The sequence below is a fragment of the Talpa occidentalis genome, unplaced genomic scaffold, assembly GCF_014898055.3.
Source record: "Talpa occidentalis isolate TD23 unplaced genomic scaffold, MPIMG_talOcc4v2.1 talOcc4.17, whole genome shotgun sequence".
In the NCBI taxonomy this organism is placed as follows: domain Eukaryota; kingdom Metazoa; phylum Chordata; class Mammalia; order Eulipotyphla; family Talpidae; genus Talpa; species Talpa occidentalis.
Genome location: NW_023601754.1, coordinates 50,268,792 through 50,286,049, shown reverse-complemented (window position 1 = coordinate 50,286,049; position 17,258 = coordinate 50,268,792). Strand labels below are relative to the sequence as shown.

General features: G+C 73.5%; 1 protein-coding gene across 1 annotated transcript; it reads left to right on the top strand.

The window, feature by feature from the left end:
- Window positions 1–5,047: 5,047 nt before the first annotated feature.
- Window positions 5,048–15,966, top strand: ZNF787 (zinc finger protein 787). Its single transcript, XM_037515624.1, is given in 4 exon segments — window positions 5,048–5,107; window positions 10,155–10,240; window positions 14,883–15,245; window positions 15,248–15,966. Coding segments are annotated over 3 exon segments (1,161 nt in total). The 5' UTR covers window positions 5,048–5,107; window positions 10,155–10,161.
- Window positions 15,967–17,258: the final 1,292 nt, after the last annotated feature.

The window sequence follows — 17,258 nt, the reverse complement described above, 5'->3', positions numbered from 1 at the left end:
CCCCCACAAATCTCATGGCAGTGTCCAGCGTCCAGGCCGAGCCCCTCTCTCTGCACCCGCTGCTGGGCTGGCTGTGGGTGTCTGCCCGCGTCCCCCACCCCCTCTGCTGAGCCGCGCCCAGAGCCGCGAGGCTGCCAGCCCCCGCCTGGAAGGCAGCGGCTCTCGCCCCACTTCTCCAGCCCGAGGGGCCCGTTTCTCTGGCAGCGCCCTCAGCCGTACCCTGCCCGGCCTCGGCGCCTTTGTAGGCCGCTGTAATTATCACAAAATAATAATTAGCCGCTCTTTGTGTGCGGCTGTAAAGCGGGGCTCATCCTCCAGGCGTCGGGCTCGCTGGTCCCGGCCGGCGCTGGAGGCGCCAGGAGGGTGAGGGCGCGAGCGGCCGCGGTCCGGCCGGCGCGGGGTGCCCGAGGGCCGGCGCCCCCCTCCCCGCCCCCACCCGCGCGCGGCCGGGCGGGCGCTGAGTCCCCCCTCCCCGGGCCGGGGAGCGCGCGGGGTGCTTGCGAGCCAATGGCTTCAGGCCGGGCTCCCGCGGCTCAGCGAGTCTCGCCCGCCGCCGCCCCCAGGGGCTCCCCCAGCCCGGGCGTCAGCGGGCCCCGCAGGTCCGGCCCCCGCGGGCCCCCGGAGGCTGGCGGGGTCCGCTCCCTCCGCGGGGCGCGGGGCTGGGGGCGCCAGCGGGCTGCGAGCCTACGGCACCGGCACCGGCTCCCCGCCCCCGAGGCCAGCGCGGTTCGGCCAGTCCGGCGGGGATTCCCTGGCGGCCCCAGCCCGGCCCCGCCGCCCCGCCCGGCCCCCTCCCTCCGCTGCGAGGAGGTGCAGAGGAAAGCCACCTCCCGCCAACTCACAGCCGGGGTGCTGGGGTCTGCGGGGAGCTGACCGCCGTGGGGGGCGGGTGTGGGCAGGCCTAAGGCTGGAGGGGCCCTGGGGTCCAAACCAGGCTCCTGCCCTTGTCGGGGAGGCCCCGGTGGCCCCAGGGACCAGCCCCCAGGGTGCTGTTGAGGAACAGCAGGGTCCTGAGTGCGCCTGGAGGCAGGCAGGTGGGGGCAGGCCAGCTGTCCCTCCGGGGAGCAGCGGGGAGGAAGGGGTGTCTTCCACAACTAGGGGCGCCCACCAGTTCTGCCGTGGGCGTGGGGTCTGCTGTGCTGGGGGCAGCACAGCCCTCCAGGAGCTTCCACCCTGACGGTGCCCGCAGGCCCCAGAGGGGGTGGCAGGGCTGGCTCTCCCTCCATTATGGATTTGGGGAGACATACGGTTCGCCTAAGATGCACACCCCGGACACTCCCAGATGGGGAGGCCTGGCCTGTGCCGACACGACACCTCAGAGTTGCCTGTGTCACATCTGTCAAGACAGACCCCGGCCTGCCCCAAGGCCACGTTTCCGTGCACGGCCACTTATTCTGGGGACCCCAGGCCCTGAGAGGGACCCCGTCACGCACAGAGGTGGTGGGGCTTCTGGGCTGTCTACAGCCCCAGCCCACCCGGCCGCTGGAGGGAGGGCTGGGTGCCGGCCTGGGCGACCGCATGCAGCTGGACCTGGACCTCTGTGGGGCCGGGCCCACCTCCCTCCCGCAGGGACCTGGGGGTATGGGGTCACACCAGAACCACCGCCCAGACACTTCCGGTCCCACACTAAAGAATTGCTAATTTGGGGCCTCCCTGGTGGCACAGGGGTTAAGTCTCAGCACTCTGAAGCTGTCCGCAGCCTCTGCAGCACGAGTTCCATCCCCAGCCAGGGAGCTACCCACAGGGCGCAGCAGACCCCTCCTGTCTCCCCCCTGCTCCCCTCAGCAGTGGATTTCAGTGGATCCGCCTGTTCTGCTCCCCACTCTGTCTCTGGGGAGTCCTCTCACCCCCCACACACACCTCTGACCTGTACCCCAGACCCCAGTTCTTGTAGCGTAAATAAATAAATCTTTAAAACAACAACAAAAAGGAAGCAGCGCTGCTTGGAGCGGAACCGCAGGAGGAGGGCGGGGGCGGGAGGCGCGCTGGGAGTTCTCCGGGGTTTACAGCCCGGACAGCCCCTGCGGGTTTACGGCTGTTTATTTACACTAAGCCCAACCGCCAGGACCTCTCGTTAACTCGCTGGAGGTTCTGCAGCTGCCAGTGCAGCCTCCTCACCAGCCGTACCCGTGGGTCATAGCGGGTTCCCTTGCCCAGGGAGGCGGTCGGGGTGCGGGTGTTGGGCTGGACGCGGTCAGGGGCACACAGAGGCAGGAGGTTGCTGGGCTCTGCTGCGGGCTCCTCCACTGCCTGGTGAGCAGCGCTGGGGGCCGCAGCGCCAGCCTGGGAGCGGGGTCTTTGCAGCTGGGACAGCACCCTGGGGCCACAGGGCCAGGCTCCAAGTCTGTGTGCGCTCTCCCCTCAGAGAGGGAGGCCAAGACACCCTACCCCCCCTCCATCCCGGGAGCCCCACGTCCAGTGTGGGGTGCTAAGAGGCGGGCCTCTGGGGGGTGGTCAGCTCCTGTGGATGGAGCCCTGCAGAATGGGATTCACACCCTTAAAGAGGAGACTCTAGAAGACGCTGGCCCATCCCGGCGCCAGGACATGGGAAGGCCAGCCAGGGCCAAATCACAGTCAACCTAACAAAGCCAGACACTCGCCAGGGCCAGGCAGACAAAGGTGGGCACCAACTTTCCTGGACGTTCTCCCAGTCAAATGTGGGTGTGTTAGGGGGAAAAAGGATGTCCCAAAGCAAATTCCATATAGGCTTTGTGGACTCTACCCCCACCCCCGTTCAAAGCCAAGCGCGCGGGTGAGGACCCACAGCCAGGAACCCGTTTAATATCGGGGTTGCTCTATAACAGGTGGAGTGGAAACTGGGACAATAGATGGCATAAGACCCCTGGCGATACTTTTGAGCTCCTGGATCAAACCGCACCTGAAGTTGTCTCATCTAGTTATTTTTTTCTTTCTTGCTGTTACACAAAACATTCTCCTGCTCCCCCCCCCCAACTTCTTTTTGTTGCCTTAAAAATGTTTGAATTGTTTCTGGCTTGGGTGACGTGAGCTCTGCTACCATCTTCCTACTTTGGGACCGAATTCCTGGGGCTTGGTTGCTTAAGGTTTGTGTCGGTTGTACAGAGCAGTCAAACACCTGGATCACAGCATTCCTAAGTGCCAGGGCCCCAGGGGCCTCAAAGGGAGCCCCAAAAGAGTGACACACATCTCAGGGTCAGACGGGCACAGGTTTGAGTTGCAGCGCTGCCCCTGCCCTCTGTGGGGTCTGGGCGTGGGGAGTCCTTGTCACCACAGAGATGGCAGGGGAGGTGGGAGCACTGGGAGGCGTGCCGCCCAGGTGCATCACAGGCAGAGTGGACCCGCAGCGGAGGACATGGAGGTGGGCACACGGCTGCTGGAGCGGCTCTGGGGGGCGGAGAGGGGCCCCACATGGGAATCCTCCAGCCATAGTGCAGTTGGCTGGGGCTGTGAGGTTTGCGTCTGGGGATAGGCTGGAGCCTCCCCCGCAGCCTCAGAGGTCAGCTGAAGTGGGAGGTCAGCCCCCACGCGGGCAGCCCCCGGGGCTGTGAACAGAAACGCGAGGGTCAGCTTGCAGTACGGCTCTGGGACGGCTATGAGGGGACACGGGCAGGCAGGGCAGAGCCTGCAGCCCCCAGGGCGCAGGAGCAGGACAGCCGTTGAACCGCAGGTTTCTTGTTGGAGCTGCTGAGACCCGGCCCGGGGCCTCCCTGCCTCCTCCCGGCAGGCTGGCCCCTTGGAAGACGCTGGAACCCCCTGCGTTAGCAACAGCTTCCACATCCGGCCAGCGCGGCGGCGGCGGCCAGCGGCATGGCCTTCGGCGCCAGAAACGCCTGGCAGCGGGAAGGCGCGGGCACCCGAGCAGTCCTCTCCGCGCCGGCCGCCCTCAGCGCCAGCGGCGCGCTATTTCGGGCCTGCCCCGGGGCCCCAGCGCGGGGCCTGCGGCGGGGACCCCTCACGGCCCGCGGCCCCCGTGGGCACTCAGCGGGCAGCGGCCGGGCGGGCGGCCGTGTCCCTGCCCCTGCGCCCCACCCGCGAGGCGCGGGCGGCAAGACAGGTGGTGGCTGGCGGCGGCCCCAGGCGCCGCGGGGGGCGTGGACGGCCGAGGAGCCTGGACGGGGCGGAGCGTGGGGGGAGCGTGGACCAGACCCGGGGCGTGGGCGGGGCGAGGCGCGTGGACAGACCGAGGAGCCTGGACCGGGCGAGGGGCCTGGAGGGGGCGGGGCCCGGAGTGGGCGGGCCCGGAGTGGGCGGGGGTCCCGGAGGGGCGGGGTCCCGGGGTCCCGGAGGGGGCGGGTCCCGGAGGGGGCGGGGGCCCCGGGGGCCCGGAGGGGCGGGGGTCCCGGGGGTCCCGGAGGGGGCGGGGGCCCGGGGGTCCCGGAGGGGGCGGGGCCCGGAGGGGGCGGGGGTCCCGGAGGGGCGGGGGTCCCGGGGGTCCCGGAGGGGGCGGGGTCCCGGAGGGGCGGGGGGCCTGGCCTCGGCCAGGAGCGCGGCCGGGCGTGGACGGCCGCGGGGGCCAGAGCCGCGTCTCGCCCGCCCGAGCCCGGAGCGCGAGCAGGTGGCGCGGCGGGCGGTCCCGCGGCGGCGGCGGCGACGTGGGCCCCGGGTGCGCGGACGCCGCCGGCGGCGAAGGGGTTACGGGGATAGAGACGCGGGCGGACCCGGGCGGCGCGAGCGGCCCCCGGGCGGCCGGCGGGAGCGGAGCGCGCAGGCGCGGGCCGGGGGCCGCCCCCGCGCCCGGAAGTCTCCGCCTAACGGGCCGGCCCGCGCTCGGGCAGGGAGGGGCGGGGCCGCAGCCCCTCGCGCGCGCGCCATAGAGCGCGGCCGGAGGACCCGCGTCCTAGAGGCGTCCGGAAGTGGCGCCCGCGCGCACCAGCGAGCTGGGGGGGCGGCGGCCGGGGGGCGGCGGGCGCGCCTTCCTAGAGCGGCGCGGCCGGGGTGGCGGCCGGAGGGGGAGGGGGCGGGCGAGCGGCGCGGGCGGAAGCGGCCGGGAAGGTCACTTCCGGCCTGGGCGCCCGTCCCCCTGACCCCAGGGTCTGAGTCGCCGCCGCCGCCGCCGCCGCCGCTGCCACCGCCCGCGCGGCAGGAGCGAGGAGCAGCAGCGCGGCGCGGCGGCCCCGGGACCGAGGAGGTGAGGGGCGGGCGCGGGGGGCGCGCGGGGGGCGCGGGGGGCGCGGGGGGCGGCGCGCGGGCGGCGGGCGCGCGGGCGGCGAGTGCGCGTGCGCGGCGGGGGCGCGCGCGGCGGGCCGGGGCCGGGGCCGGGGCCGGGGGCGCGGGGGGGGCGCCGTCCCGCGCGGCGTCCCGCGGGTCGTGGCCGGAAGTAGCGGCGACTCGGGGGAAGTCGAGGCCGGGGGGGGAGGGGGCGGCGGCCGGGCCGGAAGCGGCGGCCGCAGCCCGGGCTCGACCCCCGCCGGCGCCCGCCGCCCGCGCGCCGTGGCCGCCGTCCGCGCCCGGCCCGGCCCGGCCCATTCATTCTCGCGGGCGGCGGCAGGAAGCGCGTGCGCCGGAGGGAAGTGGCCGCCAAGGTCGGCGCCGCGCCCGGCCGGGCCGGACGCTGCCCCCGCCCGGGCCCCGGGGCCCCTCCGCGCACGTGCTGTCCCGGGGTCCGGCGCGGGGTCCGGGGGGCAGGCCCTGCCGCAGCCCAGCGCCGCGACGCGGGCACGATCGGACCGGGGCCCGACGAGCCCCTGCACCGGGCGACCGGCCGCCCGGAGGGCCCCGCGAGGGCGTCGGGCCGGGGGCGTGTCCCCGGGGCTGTGAGCCTCCTGGCCCGGAGCGCCCGGCCCCGCCGACCGTCGGCACCGGGTCCTAATTCGGCCGGTCCGGCCCCCCTCCTCCTGGTGGCCTCCCAGGTCCGGCTCCGACCCACTGTTCGCCCCCGGAGCGGAAGGAGGGCAGGGAGGGTCACCTCGCGGCCAGGGCCCTCGCCCGGCAGGCGGCTGAGGGTCAGCGGGGCGGTCAGGCCCGCCTGGGTCAGGCCCCAGCGCTGCCGGCCGGCCCAGCGGCGCACTGGACCTCTCCAGTCCCAACGAGCCGGTGGCCGCGGTCCTGCCTGGCCGGAGAGCGGGCTGCTTTGGGGACCTGCTTCCCTAGGGGTGGCCGCGGTCACCTGGGGAGGAGTTTGGAGCCCGGGCAGGGCGGGTGTGAGGTGTGTGCTCAGGCGGGACAGGCCAGGCGGGCATCCCCGGGCTGCAGCCGCGGCCCAGGGGCCTCAGCAGGGTGTGAGGTGTGTGTGGCAGGGACCTTGGGGCTGTCACTTCCCTTTCCCAGGCGGTTCCTCCTCTGCCTCCCGGGTGGGGAGCCCTGCCCGGCCTGTCTCCCGGCCAGACCCAGCGCCTGTGCCGGGGCAGTTCTGGCCTAGGGGCCGTGGGGAGGGGAGTCCACGGCCAGGCAGCGTCCCAGTCTCCTGAAATGCCAGGGCTTGGTGCAGGGCGATGGTGAGGTCTGGGCACAACCTGGGGCTGCGGCACGTGTATTCGGGGCAGGAGCCCTCAGCCTCACTGCCCCCCGGGTGCTCCGTGGCCCCACCTGCTGAGGCTGGGACCTCGGCGGCCAGCTGGCCCTGCTCTGGGGGGCCCTCGGCAGGTGGCTGGCCCTGTGCCGGGCACTCCATGTCCTGAGCCCTCAGAGGCCTGAGACAGAAGGGGGCACTCCGGTTAGGGGGTGTGCCCAGCCCCACAGCAGCCTCGGCAGGGTCTGTGTTCTGGACCAGGGCTCCGCAGGTCTGGGCGCTGACTTTCTTCCGCCACGGTGGGGCCTGGGGGGGACCAAGGTGGGCCGGCCGGTCTCCAGGTGTCGGGCGTGGGCTTGGGGACAAGGCACGGGGCCTTCTTCCCTCAGGTGCAGGGTCAAGACTCTCCCTGCAGGCGTGACTGTCCCTGGGGCCGCCCAGGGTCGGGCCCCTAGTCACGGGGTCAGCAGCTCTGGTGGGAGCTAGAGTGTGTGTGCCTCGCCGCGCCCATCCCCAGCCCTGCCCTTGGGGCCTGCTCCGGGGTCTGTGGTTGACTCGGCCGGCCTTTGGGCACACAGCACAGGCTTCCTCCCAGAGGTGCCCGGGTCAGCCTGGCCGCAGCTCGGGTCCGGCTGCTGCTGTTTACGGGCTGGGGTGAGGGCGGGCTGTGAGGTGGTGCGGGTAGGGGCAGCGGTGGCTGATCTGGGCCAGAACAAACGCCAGCCACCTGGGGACCTCTGTGGTCCAGGCGCCCCCTCCCCAGCCTCCACGTGTCTCAGCCGTCAGTGCCCGCCCCTCTGGTCAGCCTGACACCAGTCTGGCCGGTGGGCAGGCCCAGATCCCACTGCTGGAGGTGGTGGGCGGGTTCGCACCCTGGCGGCCTGCCTTGTGGGGAGAGCTGTCCTCTGGGGTGGGGGCAGGTGACCCCAGCACCCGCACGGACCCCAGGTGTGCGGGCCCGCGTGCTTGAGGGAGGCCACTGAGCTTTGTTTTGATGAGTCCCTGGGGCTCCTGTTGGGAGGAGGAGTCGGGGAGGCTTCTGGGGGGGATGCCTTGCCGTGCGCCCCCTTCCCAGCGCGCTGCCCGCTGGGAGGTGTCCCACGGTGGGAGGGGGGTCGCCGGGAGCCCCAGTCTGCTGCAGGCAGGCGCCCCAGAGCTGTGGGGCAGGCTTGCGGAGGGGAAGTGGGAGGCTCCACGAGGGTGAGGGAACTGGCCCAGCCAGGTGGGGGACGGGCCTGGGGGGTACGGGGTTGGGGCGGGGCCTGTGAGCAGTGGGGTCTGGACTTTGCCCCGCTGGCGTGTGCTGGGGTGGCCCAGGCGAGCAGCAGAGCCAAGGCACCTTTTTAAAGGTCCTCCTTGCTGAGCCGCTGCCCGGTGCTGCCTGCGCGCCCCCAGTTTGCAGCTCGCAGGTGCGGTGCGCCCCGCCCTGCCGGCCTCCGCTTTCCCCACCGGGTGAGCGCCCGGCGCGCCCTCTTCCAAGCTGCACGCACCCCTGCCGCTGGCGGGCTGCAGACGGACCTGCCCCTTGTGGGTGGCCCCGGCTCCCCAGTGCCCCCCTGATGTGGGGTGCCGGCCCGCTGTGGGTGGGGCGGGCGGGCTTGTCTCCACCGTGCACTCTGGGCGACTCCCACACCTTGGGGGTTCGCTGTCACTCTCAGGCAGGTTGCCCGCGGGCTGTCAGGGGCCACTTGTCCCCCACCGCGGCCCCCTGCGCATGTCGCCCAGGGCGCAGCCTCCGGCTGCGGACCGAGGGGAAAGGGAAGGGGGCCTGGCGTGGGGAGGCGCGGGGCGGGGGCGCCCTCCGGCCGGGGCGCGGAGCAGGGAGGGGCCTGGCCGCGCTTTCCTGTGGTGGGGCGGGAGCTGGGCAGGCGTGGGGCCCAGAGGTCTGGGGCGCCGCGGAGGGGAGGCCGGTTCCTCAGGAGAGGGGAACCCCGGCGGGGAGGGGGTGCGCCTGGCAGCGGAAGAAAGGAGGGATAATTGGCGGGCGCGCGGCCAGGCGGTGGGCGGGACTCATCACAACAATAATGACGATAATTTGTCTCGCGCTTAACAACCCGTGCGGCCTGCGCATCCTGCGCTAATTGGGCGGCTGGGGGCGCGGCGGGGGGGCGGAGACCCTGCCTGCCTTCGCCGCGAGGAGAAAGTGGGGCGCTGGCGCGGCTCAGGGCCCCAGGAGCCCCCTGTGCCGAGCGCCGGGGAGCGGGCGGGACCTCACTGCCCTCCGCGCCCTCCCTGTCCCCCCCGCGGCCCTTGCCTCGGCTGCTCGGGAGCCCTCCTCGGGCGCCCTCGCCCCGTCCCGGTGCCCCGAGGCGCCTGCCCGGCGCAGCCTGTCACCCAGCCTGTCACCCGCCATCTCCTGCTGTGGGCGGTGCGGCCCCCTGGTGATGAGCGCGGGCCCGGCTGTGCGGGCACCCCTGGCGGCCTCGGCCCCTGCCGGTGCCTGGAGGGCAGAGGCTCCACCCGCAGCTGCCTGCGGGCCGGCCCCCCAGACCTCGGCAGCCCCTGTCCCGGTCTGGTCGCTGCGCAGCTCCTGTGCGTGCGGGAGGGGCCCCCGCCCAGCCGGGGCTGTGCGCCTGGACGGGGCTCTGGGCCTGCACGGGGCTGTGCGCCTGGACGCGGCTCTGCGCGCCGCTGGGCGCCTGGGTGGGAGCTGGGTGGCTGCGGGGGGGGGGGGGGGGCTGGGCAGGGCCCCGCAGTGGCACCCAGTGGGCACGTGGGGCCGGGCCCTGCAGACAGGGCGCTTGCTCCAGGAACCCCCTCCCGCTCTGGCAGGAGGAGGGGCCGCGCCTCCCTGTGTGCCCACCGCCTTCCCCGCCCCAGCTGCCCCCACCGTGGCAGTGCGGCCACTGGGAAGTGTCCCACACCCCATGCCTGCAAGTGGGGGTGTCCGGGTCCCCCTTGCGTGGGGCACCCCTCCGCAGCCCTGGGTTGTTCCGGCGTGCACCCACACCCTCAGCACCGTCTGTGCCACGGCGGGCCCTGGCGCGGGTCTTGGGGGGGTTGGAGCCTCAGGGGAGGGGTGCCTGACCGAAGGCTCTTCGGGAGGCTGGCCGCAGGCTGTGCTGCTGACCTGGGCTCCTGCGGGTCCCTTACTCCCCTCCTGCCGGGAGGCGCTGGCGCTGCACAGCGGGGACGGCCGGGGCCTGAGCCCTCAGCATCCTGTTTGTGGGATGAGGCGCCTGTGACGGGTGGCCCTGGTGACGGGGTGGGATTCAGCCCCTGGAGGTGGGGCAGGCCTGCAGGGGGTGGGGTTACACCCCTGGGGGTAACAGCGTGGACACCTCATATTTGGACCTAAAGGTCCCTGTGTAGGCTGAGTGGACAGCAGGGGTGCCCTGCGGGACCTAGGCTTGCCAGACGGAGACTGATGCCCGTGTTGCCCGGCGCAGGCAGGACAGTGGCTTGGTTTGTCCCCCCATCTCTGCGCGGACCCGGGTGAACCCCTGTTTTCCGGTGCGGGCATGTCCAGAGGGGCTTGGGAGCTGGTGCCGCAGTGGGTGGGCCTACCTGCCGGTTTGGGGCACAGTGTGGGGCGGGGGTGGGCGGGATGGGCACACCTTCCGTTGGGTCTGGCTTGGGGGCAGCAGCGCCCGGCATGGGGGGCAGCAGGGCCAGGCTGTGGTCTGGTGGGGGAGGCAGGGGCCTGCGGGGTGCTGAGACGCCGCTGGAGCTGGTGCATGTGGCCCTCAGGGTCCTGTAAATGCTGTCCTTGCATCTTGTCCCCCAGGGACGCCATGGAGCTTCGGGAAGAGGCCTGGTCACCGGGGCCACTGGACTCTGAGGACCAGCAGATGGCCAGCCACGAGAACCCAGGTGAGGTGGCCAGGGGGATCTGGCGGGCACACTGCCACCCTTGCTCTGGCTCCGCAGCCTTCCCGGGCTGCCTGGTCAGCGTGTCCACTGCCCCGGTCCTGCCTTTGCAGGGCGGGCGGCAGCTCAGGGAGCCGGGTCTCCTGTGAACCTCGCTCTCCGCACACCGGTGGGCGATTTCAGGGCCAACTAGGGGGCTGTCACGGGGCACGGCCCCACTGTCTACCACACGAGGGCCCTGGGAGCCGTGGCAGGACGCTGGCCTCAGGCCGCACACCCCTCCAGCCCCAGGCCCTGCCCGCAGCTGTGTCTCCGGCACCTACTCTTGGGCCGCCTCTCGCATTCTTACAGACCGCCAGCGCCGGTGCCCTCACCTCAGCGCCCTGTCCAGCCATGCCCGCTGCCTCTTCCCCCCTGGGCGAGCTGCAGCCCCCTCCTTGCTGGGCACCTGGCTCCCGGGAGGGTGGGGCCCTGGTGTGTGTGGGGCGTCCACCCGGCCTGTCCTCGCCGGCCTGCGGCCAGATCCCGGTGCAGAGCCTGGGGGAGGCGTGCGGCCCGGCTGGTCTGGGACAGGGTGCTGGGACTTCCGGCAGGCCCCCTGCCCATGCCTCTCGCTGGGTGGTGGAGGAGGGTCAGGGTCCCAGCCCCGCCAGCCCTTCTACAGCGTGCACGTCAGGCCCTGCCCTCTGCCCCCACTGGCTGGTTGGGGGGAGGGGGACGCTGGGGGGGCCCCAGGGAACTGGGGGCTTATGGGGCCTTGGGAGGGGCAGCCCTGCAGAGCCTGGGTATAGTCACACACACCAGCCCCCCGGCCCCAACTCTGGCACCCCTGGTGACCGCCTCTGGTGTTCCACGTGGCCTGCGTCTCATCCTTGGAGCAGCCCCACTGGGTCGACGCCCCTGAGCGGGGTCTTCTGGCACCGCCCTTCCCTGCCAGGCCCTCTGAGCTGCCGCCTGGGGACGCTGAAGTCCTCCCGGGCCACGCGGGGTGGTGGGAGCCTGAGGGTGTGTGGGCAGGATGCTGGGGCCTCTACCACCCCAACAGCGTGTCCCTGGGAGCACGGCTTTGTCCCTCACGGCCCGGTCCAGGGTCTGGGCCCCTCCTCTGGGTGGCTGGAGCCCCCACCTGCACCCTCCTGGGAGACACGGGGCCGAAGGAGGCCATGGCTGTGTGTCCGGCTGATGGCCGGAGCAGGGAGGTGGCAGACGGCAGTGCCAGCGGGTCCTGCAGGGGCCCGGGACCTTCAGGCGCTTTCCATCTGGGGCAGTGCGGGGGCTGGGGTGCACCGGCCTGCCCTGGAAGCGGCCGTGGGCTGAGCCCCTTCCCCAGGCCCAGACCTCCGGGGCCCTCCCCTGCCCTGACTCCGCCTCTGCCCTGGAGCCTGTGGGGCTTCCCTGCTGGTGAGGAGGGGCTTCCAGGGCCCAGGGCCAGTGTGACGCATGGGGGTGGGAGACCCCACTGGGGCCAGCTCTGAGGCGCCCACCCCTAAAGGTTGACCTGCGGGTCAGCACTGTCGGGAGGGGTGGGGGAGCCCCAACAGGGCCCGAGCTCTGCATGGGCGGGGCATGCCACCCAGACTGGGGACATGACTGCACCCCAGCCAGGTAAATGCTTGTGGGGCTAGGGCCCCAGGAGCTGTGTCAGCCCAAGGGGCTCCAGCCTTGGGCTGGATCTCTGAGCCGTAGGGAAGAAGGTGGCCGTGGGAACGGGTTGCTGGGGAGGGGGCTCTGAACCAGAAGCGCCCCAAACTCACCTCCTGGAAGCTCAGGGGGGCGAGGCTCCCCACTGCTGAGACCAGGCCCGGGAGAGGGGCACGGCCCGGGGTCCGGCATGGAGGCCACTGAGGGGGCTCAGGCGTGGAGAGCAGCAGCTTCTGTCCCCAAGGTAGGACAGGAGGGGACGGGGGGACGGGGCCTCTGGAGTCAGGAGGGTGAAGAGAAGCCGGAGCCATGGAGGACCAGTCAGGCGAAGGCTGCAGCCAGGGCACTCGGAGCATGAAGTATCAGACCCGGAGGGACACCAGGCTCGGGGAGCACCAGGCCTGGAGGAGCAGGGCCAGGAGGAGCCTGCGGTCTGAAGGAGCCTGCAGCCCGGAGGAGCACCAGTCCCAGGGGAGCATCAGGCCTTGGGGAGCAGGACCAGGAGGAGCCTGCAGTCTTGAGGAGCACCAGTCCCAGGGGAGCATCAGGCCTTGGGGAGCAGGACCAGGCGGAGCCTGCGGTCTTGAGGAGCACCAGGCCCCGGGGAGCACCGGGGCTGGAGGAGCGGGAGTGCCATCCCGCAGACCCGAGAGCATGCGGAACTCAGAAGTGACACACTGAGCAAGTCACAGTCGGGGCGGCCCCTCTGGGCAGAGAAGATGGGGTGCCCAGCCCCAGAAAGTGGGGTTGTGCTCTGTTCCCTTGGAGGGCGGCCTTGAGCCAGGCCTGCTTCCTGGCACTGACTTTGGGCTCTGAGGGCACGGTGGAGCCGGGCAGGGTGGCCCGGCACCCCTGGGGCTGCAGTTGCGGTCCCATCGCCCACCAGTTCTGCCCTAGGACTTGGCGTGGAGGTGCCGGGGGCTTCCTGGCGCTGTCCAATGGGTGTGTCCACCTTCTCTCCTCCCATTTGGGGGGTCCAGTTGTGTGGAAAGGCCAAATAAAAGCCCATAGCCTCGAGTTTGTTGGGGAGTATGTGGCCTCAGGAATGACCTGATGGGGACCAGAGTCCTCCTGGGGGCGCAAGGCTGCCCTGGTGGGCAGCTGGGCAAGGGATGCGTGGGTGCCAGGAGCCTGAGCCTCTGGGCCTGCGGAGGGGGTGCTTGCTGAGGGCCCCCAAGTGTAGCTGGTCCCTGAGGTGAGGACGAGGATGGCCACACAGTCTGCCCTCTGCATCCGGTGGTCCACAGGCCTCCTGTAGGGGTCTGGGGGGAGAGCGGGCTGAGAGCCCCCCACGTGCAGGCTGCGCCTGGGGAGGGGGCCTGCAGAGCAGAGGTGGCCAGAGAGGGGCAGGAGTGAGCAGGTCTTCAACACACAGGCCAGGCGGGAGCGGGGCGGGGCGCCCAAGCGTCCACATCTGCCTGATCGGGCTTTGTGCGGAGGGGCGGTGCTGGGCGCGGCTGGGGCTCCCGCCTGGCGCCCCCTCCCCAGCCCCAGCCTGCCCGCAGGCGGTTCTGCCCAGGCCCTGGGCCCACCGCCCGTCCAGAGAGTAGCTGCGCCCCGCTTCTCAGCTGGCGGCCCTGCGCTCCATTTCGGGGCTCCTGAACCCCTGAGACTTGTCGGCTCTTCCCCTGGAGAAGGGCCTGGGAAGGGCCGACCCCCTGTGGGCCCGCGCGCCCTCCCCCGCCCCTCCGCGGGGCCGAGATGCCGGCAGGCCCCGCCTGGCTGGCGGGCAGGACGCCCTCGCCGCCTGCGTTCACAGGGCCCGGGGCCGACGAGTCCCCCGCACGCCGGTCCGGTCCGAGGAGGCCTCCCCGCGCGCCGGCCCTGCGCCCCGAGGATCCCGGCTGCCCGCCCGGGCTCGCCGCCCCAGGGCCAGAGCGCCCTCCGCCGCGGGGGGCGGGACGTCCGATAGGGGCGCCGGTGCCCGCCAGGCCGCCCCTGCCCCGCCGGCAGCGGCGCGCGCCCACGGCCCACCCCCCCCCCGCAGGCCGGCGCCCGAGACTGTTAGGGCGCAGTGCGCCCTCAGTGGCTGCGGAGCTCGGGTCCCCACCCGCTGCCTGTTCAGTGCGCCCCGGGCCCTCGGGACAGGCCGAGCGGACGGTGCGGCGGGGCCTGGGCAGGGGCTGACCCGAGGCGAGCCTGGAAGGGGACTCGCGGGGCGCCCCTGCGGCGGCCGTCGCGGGACGGGCCTGAGGGGGGCGGGGTCGCTGAGGGGCGGGGCCTCGTGAGGGGCGGGGCCGGAGGCCTGATGGGCGTGGCGTTTGGGGGCGGGGCCTGCTGGGCGTGGCGTTGTGAGGGGCGTGGTCGGAGGCCTGGTGGGTGTGGCGTTTGGGGGCAGGGCCTTGTGAAGGACGGAGGGGGGCTTGGTGGGCGTGGCGTTCGGGGGCGGGGCCTTGTGAAGGACGGAGCCGGGGCGTGATGTGAGGGGCGGGGCCTGAGGCCTGGTGGGTGGGGCGTTTGGGGCGGGGCGGAGCCTGGTGGGAGGGGCTGGGCCGCGGAGGGCCGGCGGGCTGGGACTCCAGCAGGGCGGGGCTCCCGCTCGCCGCCGGGCCGGGCCGGGCCGGGAGAGGTCGGGGTGCGGCAGACGGGCCTCAGCCCGCGGACCCCAGCGGGGCCGCCGCAGGGCCAAGGCCCGTAATGTCCCTCCGGGCAGACGGGACCTCTAACGGGGGTCCCTCCCGGCACGTCGGGCCGCTGGCGGCTGTGGGGCCGACCCCGGGGTAGGGGCCTGCGGGGGGCCCTGCGGGCCCCCCCCACCCCGCGCCAGGACTCTCCGGGCGCGACGCCCGCCTCGCGCTGGGGCCGCCCCGTGCCCCTGCCGCCGCCGGCGTCCCGTCGGTCCTCCCCGCGTCCGGGCGAGCCTCGCGGGACGGCGGGCGCCGTGGGCGGGGCTGGGGGCGGGCGGGGCGGCAGAGGGGCTCCCCGGCCCCCCTCCCCCGGGCCGGGCGCGGAGGGAAGGGCGCGCGGCGGCCCCGCGGCCTCTGACCCGCCCCTTGCCTTGCAGTGGACATCCTGATCATGGACGACGACGACGTGCCCAGCTGGCCCCCCGGCAAGCTGGCCCCGCCCGCGTCGGCGCCCCCGGCCGGCCCCCCGCCGCGGCCGCGGCCGCCCGCGCCCTACATCTGCAACGAGTGCGGCAAGAGCTTCAGCCACTGGTCCAAGCTGACGCGGCACCAGCGCACGCACACGGGCGAGCGGCCGAACGCCTGCGCCGACTGCGGCAAGACCTTCTCGCAGAGCTCGCACCTGGTGCAGCACCGGCGCATCCACACGGGCGAGAAGCCCTACGCCTGCTCCGAGTGCGGCAAGCGCTTCAGCTGGAGCTCCAACCTCATGCAGCACCAGCGCATCCACACGGGCGAGAAGCCTACGCCTGCCCCGACTGCGGCCGCAGCTTCACGCAGAGCAAGAGCCTGGCCAAGCACCGGCGCTCGCACAGCGGCCTCAAGCCCTTCGTGTGCCCGCGCTGCGGCCGCGGCTTCAGCCAGCCCAAGAGCCTCGCGCGCCACCTGCGCCTGCACCCCGAGCTGGCGGGGCCCGGCGTGGCGGCCAAGGTGCTGGCGGCCAGCGTGCGCCGCGCCAAGGCGCCCGAGGCGGCGGCGGCGGCGGACGGGGAGCTGGCCATCCCGGTGGGCGACGGCGAGGGCATCATCGTGGTGGGCGCGCCGGGCGAGGGCGCCGCGGCGGGCGCGGGCGCGGGCGGCGCGGGGGCCAGGGCGCCGGGGCCCCGCTCGCGGCGCGCGCCGGCGCCCAAGCCCTACGTGTGCCTGGAGTGCGGCAAGGGCTTCGGGCTGGCGGCCGGGCTGCTGGCGCACCAGCGGGCGCAGCACGGGGACGCGCCGGGGCCGGGCGCGGCGGGCGCGGAGGAGCCGGCCCACATCTGCGTGGAGTGCGGCGAGGGCTTCGTGCAGGGCGCCGCGCTGCGCCGGCACAAGCGCGTGCACGCCGTGGGCGCGCCCTCGGTCTGCAGCCGCTGCGGACAGAGCTACTACCCCGCGGGCGGCGGCCGCGACGGGGCCGGGGCCGGGGCCGAGGCCGAGGCCGGCGGCCGCTGCGGCGAGTGCCGGGGCGGGGAGGCCCGGTAGGGGCGGGGCCCGGGGGGGCGCGGGGCCCCTCGGGCTTGGCGGGGGCGCCGGCCCCGGAGACCCAGCGAGGAACGGACAGAGGGTGCCGCCCCCGCCCTGCGCCCACGTGGTGCGACGGGGCGTGCAGGCCCGGAGGGAGCCCGCCGAGAGCCGTTGCGGAGCGGGAGCGCGCGGAGGCCGGGGGAAGAGGCGTCCTTTTCCGCCTAGAACTCTCTCGGACCCTCTCGACACCCCCCACTTGTTATTTTCTCTCCTTCTGGGCCCGGCGCTTCCCCTGCCCCGTCTTTCCTCCCCCGCCAGGCCTTGGCCTCGCAGAGGGGCGGGAGGCAGGCCAGCTCCCTGCCCCGGCACCCCGCAGAGGGTGGGGCCGCCTCTGCCCCTCCGGGGGACTGGGCTGGCCAATAAACGGCCCTGTCTGCCGAGCGTGGCTCCTGGTGCTTGGTGTGGCGCTGGTGCGCGGGCTGGGGAGGGGGGCCGGAGGCTGGGGAGGGGGGCCGGAGGGCGGCTCCTGGCCCGGGACGCTGGGTGCCTGTGGGGAGGGCTCCCAAGGGGTGTGCCGGGGGCCCTGGCGAGGACGGCCCAGGGCGGGCAGTGCCCCTGGGGTCCAGGCTGGGGGGCCTGAGGGGAGGGCGTTCAGAGTGACCTGTGCGGCCGCCTCTAAGGGAAGCCATAGCTTCTGCGGGGCACCAGCCTCCTGCACCCGCCCCAGAGGCAGCCTGAAGCGGTGCCTGTCCCGCCCTGGTCCCCCTGTGGGGGCAGTTTGGGGGTTGCAGTTGGCTGCAGAGGAGGCAGGCAGATAGTTGTCTCTGCTCTGGGGCTCCTGGCGCCCTGGGTGAGGCTGAGGGCGGGGCAGGGTGGCCAGTGTCCTAGGACACGGGCAGGCCTAGGCCTGCCTGCCCGGTGGGGGCCCTTGGAGGCGCAGCAGGTGGGCCCAGATGCCCATCCCCACCCCTGCGCCTGCAGCTGGTGTCCCGGGCACAGGGAGTCCCCAGGGACAGCGCTGGGGGCCCTGCAAGGGCGGCTCTGGCGGGAGGGCCAGCAGGGCAGAGCAGGCTCCCGGGGCTGAGGCCTGAGGCTCGAGAGGCCAGGGCCGGCTTGGAAGGCCGTGTCCACGTGTCCCTGGTGCTCCAGCCTGTGATGCTGCTGGAGGTGGAGTCTCAGCACCGGGTGGGGGAGTCTGAGCAGGGGAGGCCTGCTGTGCGCAGGGGCCTGGGGCGGTCAGGGCAGGGGGCGAGGTGGGCTGGGCTCTGCCTGTGGGCGGAGTGTTTTGGGGTTCCCCTTGAAGTCGGATC